The sequence below is a fragment of the Myotis lucifugus genome, unplaced genomic scaffold (assembly GCF_000147115.1).
Source record: "Myotis lucifugus unplaced genomic scaffold, Myoluc2.0 scaffold_322, whole genome shotgun sequence".
Classification (NCBI taxonomy): domain Eukaryota; kingdom Metazoa; phylum Chordata; class Mammalia; order Chiroptera; family Vespertilionidae; genus Myotis; species Myotis lucifugus.
In genome coordinates, this window is record NW_005871370.1 from 526,338 (window position 1) to 530,292 (window position 3,955).

The 3,955-nt window shown below is 53.6% G+C and overlaps 1 protein-coding gene across 1 annotated transcript in view; it reads left to right on the forward strand.

The window, feature by feature from the left end:
- The window catches only part of AIPL1 (aryl hydrocarbon receptor interacting protein like 1), a 7,128-nt gene extending 7,077 nt beyond the window's left edge, over nucleotides 1-51 (forward strand). Inside the window, exon 4 of the mRNA XM_014466089.2 lies at nucleotides 25-51. Within this exon, the coding sequence (XP_014321575.2) occupies nucleotides 25-51 (27 nt within the window). The remainder of the gene's footprint in view (nucleotides 1-24) is intronic.
- The last annotated feature ends 3,904 nt before the right edge of the window (nucleotides 52-3,955 follow it).

The following is a 3,955-nucleotide window of genomic DNA, read 5'->3' on the forward strand; positions in this document are numbered from 1 at the left end:
GCGCTGACCCCCCTGTGCCCGCAGGACAGCCCGGCGGTGGGCAGCCAGTAGACGGCCTGGCCATTTCTGGTTCAGTTGGCCAATGTTTTGGTGTCACATTTTACAGTTTAAAATTAAATTTTAAAATCAATTTCATACCTACCCCTGGCAAAAATAAAAGCCCAAAGCGTTTATGAATGAGAGTGAAGTTCTTATTTCTAAGCCCAGAGCCAGCGGTTTGGCCCGGGACTTCACTCTTTTGCTCGTTTTCTCTATCTCCAAATAACGTGTACGTCACACTTTCTCCACGCCTGCTCTTACCCCAGGTCACTGGAAAATGAGAATTCAGTGCTTTGACGCTTTCTCAGCCCTTCCTTCCCCTTCTCCCTGTTTTGGACAGTGATATTTTTGGTTCTTTGCTTGGTTACTTTGGTAATTTCATCCGCTCCCTCCAGAACTCTCTATCGAAGCCCATTGACTCTCTTCCGTGCAAGGGTGGGCAAAAGTGTGTTTACAGTCCTTCCTATGGCAACAATACAAACACATAATACAATAATCAATCAATAACAAGACAAGAATAAGCTGTGCTTCTCGTACTCACAACTGTAAACCTACTTTCGCCCACCCCTGTACAGGTGGAGGGCGCAGCCCCTGGGACCCTTCGCCCACCTCCCACATCCCCCCACCGAGCAGTCGGATGGGCCTTTGCGTTTCCATCCTCCGGGCTGTCAGCACCTGTGCTCGGCCTGTGACCAGACCTCAACCTTCCGTGCTGCGTCCAAAGGTTGACCCTCAGCTTTGAAAATCGATAAACGGCATCTCCATGGAAGGGCCAGCGAGGCCGTTTCCCGCAGGGCCCGGTGGCGCCGTGACTGCATTTGTTTTCCTGTGGGTCCGAGTCCGTGACCCCTGGCACAGGTGGAGGGTATTCTGGCATCACGTGTAGCGGCAGATATTGGAACCGGGGAGTGTTTTGATTTTTCTCTTCTCCCGGCTTTTGCAGGACGAGGGCATTTGAGGGTTAAGCCCTCCCACCAGGGAGGAGAGAGGGTTAATCTTGGGTTGATTCAGGCTCGGTGTCTAATGGGGTGTCCGGGGGGTGTATTGAGAGAGAACCCCAGGTGGCTCTAGAGGCGGTCACGGGAAGGGGACAGAAGCAGGAAGAGGAGTGTCCTGGGGCCTTTGCTTGGAGTGGCCAGCAGGGAGCGGCAGAGGACTGTCCCCTGCTCCTAACTGCCCTGGGAGAGAGGCCACAGTGGTGTCTGAGCCGCCAGAGGCTCTACCAGGGCTGGGAAGGAGATAAAGAGGCAGGCAAGGGGCATCATCTGAGCACCAGGAGCTCTGGCCTGCAGACTTCCCGGCCTCCACTGTCCTGCCCATTTCTACATGCAGTAGTCCCGCTGGCCACTCCTTTTCTGGGGACAGCGGGGATCTCACGTCATCTGTGGTCCCCCAGCCGGCCTGATGCCTGAAGGTGTCCCCGGGCTCTGCTTGGTCCTGCCCCACGCACCCTGTGGGCAAGCCTCAGCTCCCGATGTCCCGGGGCATTTGTGAGCCCAAGTGAACGAGGGGCATGTTTCAAAGCCTCCTCAGGTGTAGTGTCACCTGTGCAGTCGTTAGGGAAATTTCTGTGGGAAAAGCCCTAGGAATTCCTTCTTGTACACCACCCAGTGGGTTGACATCAGGCCACATTTTGGTTCATGACTTTTGGTAGCTTCCCCCAGCCTCGCTCGGCCCAGCGTTTCTATCGCCCGTCTGTCTGTATGGTGGACACGGAGAAACCCGGCCTCTGACACGCCTCCGGTGTGCGCAGCCTCTACCCACAGTGGCTCTGCGCTTCCCGGGGGCAGCCCTCAAGCAGCCTGGTCAGCAGACTTTTCACTGGTCATTTCTGCCTTGTTCAGCACGCTTCTTACTTATTAGTGAGCTTCTCTTGTGTAAATTCATGCATGTGTGTGTCCGAGAGAGAGAGAGAGAGAGAGAGAGAGAGAGAGAGAGAGGACAGGGACACCTCATATTGCTACCATTACCCAAAGGCAGAGAACAGGACAAGAGCACCACTTCAGAAGCCATGGCATTTTGCTGGAGGCTAAGTCCAGCGGTCATAATAAATGCGAGAATCCTCAGAAGGTTGGATGGACTCTTTCAGCAGGGCTGAAAATCTGCATATTATTACCTGCTGCTGGCCAAACAGCTGAATGGCTGAAAGCAATTCCCCCAACCAGATAATCCTTTACCAAACCTTACCTTTGATATGTATATCTGCTTTGCTAGAGGGCAAAGTGTGTGAATAAAAAGCCCTGGGTCGAGAGATTCGGGGAGCTTAGTCACTAGAACTAAGTTTCTGGCTGGCTTTCCCCAAAATGCCTTCCAAATTCATATTTCTTCTCTAGTTTCTTCATTCATTTATGCACAACCCCCTTTTCATTTACCCTAGTAGATGCGGAAAGACCCCAGCAACATTTCATTCCCCACTTCACCCCACTTCACCCCATTCTCCTAGCGCAGGGAGGCGGATGCAGGAGTCAGGGGAGCTGACCAGGGCCCACAGCAGGCAGCCTCCCACCAGGCTGCTGCACTGGCTTCATATGGGCTCCGGCAGCAGCCTCCAGGAGGGCCTGGCTGGCCAGGTTTGGGCAGGTGGCTGTAAGGGCATCTCCTGAGGGTCCATCCCTTTCAACCATTTCCAAGGGATCTGGCTGGGAGCCTTTTTTTTGAGTGCCCAGCAGGGGGCAGCAGAGAATAGGCAGGCTGTGGTCCCTGGGCCGGGAGCTGGGGGTCCCTGGGACTTTCCCGAAAGGGCTTTGGGTTCTGGACCGTGGTGACTTTCCATGAGCCCTGACCACCCTGACTCCCGGGTCAGCCTGGCTGGGGACAGGAGAGGAGGCGGTTAGAACCATGGAATGGGAACACCAATAGACTAGGGCCTGTGTCCCACCTCTCGTACAGGTGGGAGAACTGAGGCTCAGAGAAGGTTAGTAACTCCCTAGATCAGTGATGGCAAACGTTTTGAGCTCGGCGTGTCAGCATTTTGAAAAACCCTAACTTAACTCTGGTGCCGTGTCACATATAGAAATTTTTTGATATTTGCAACCATAGTAAAACAAAGACTTATATTTTTATATTTATTTTATATATTTAAATGCCATTTAACAAAGAAAAATCAACCAAAAAAATGAGTTCACGTGTCACCTCTGACACGTGTGTCATAGGTTCGCCATCACTGCCCTAGATCCTACCTGGAAGCTGTGGTAGACCCAGGATGAGCATCCAGGTTTCCAGGCTTCTGGGCTGGGCACTCTGTCCTACACTGTGCTTCCTCCCTTCCCAGACAGTCCGTACATGGGCATACGTATCACACACACACACACACACACACACACGCACGCACACAGGAGAAAAATATTAGGGAGCAACTCAGAGCATGTCCATAGCCTTTGTTTGAGTATTGTCACCGGTTAACGAAGGCATTTGCTCCCAGGCATGAGCCATCCTTCTGGCCTCTGTCAGGCTGGGGCTTACAGGGACCTCAAGATCAGAGAGGGGGCTGGGTGGCCAGAGGGACCCCCTTGGGAACTGTGCAGGTCTTAGCAAATCACCACAAGCTTAACGGCTTAACACAGCGCAGACTCATCCTCTTACAGCTCACTGGGGTCAGCAGGGCTGTGTCCTTCCTGGAGGCTCCTGGGGACAACCAGCTTCCTTACCTTTTCCAGCGTCGTCGCGAGGCCACCAGCATGCCTCGGCTGGTGGCCCCTTCTCCACCTTCAAAGCCAGCAGCACCGCATCTTCCAGCCTCTCCTGTCTTCACATCCCCTCTGAGAGCCTGCGACCCTCCTCCTCCCTGTCGTAAACAGCCTGACCCGGGCCCTGGCTAATCCGGATCACACCCCATCTCAGACCCTTCACGTAATCACATGTGCAAACTCTCTGTTGCCATGAAGTAACCTATTCCCAGGCTCCGGAGATCAGGATG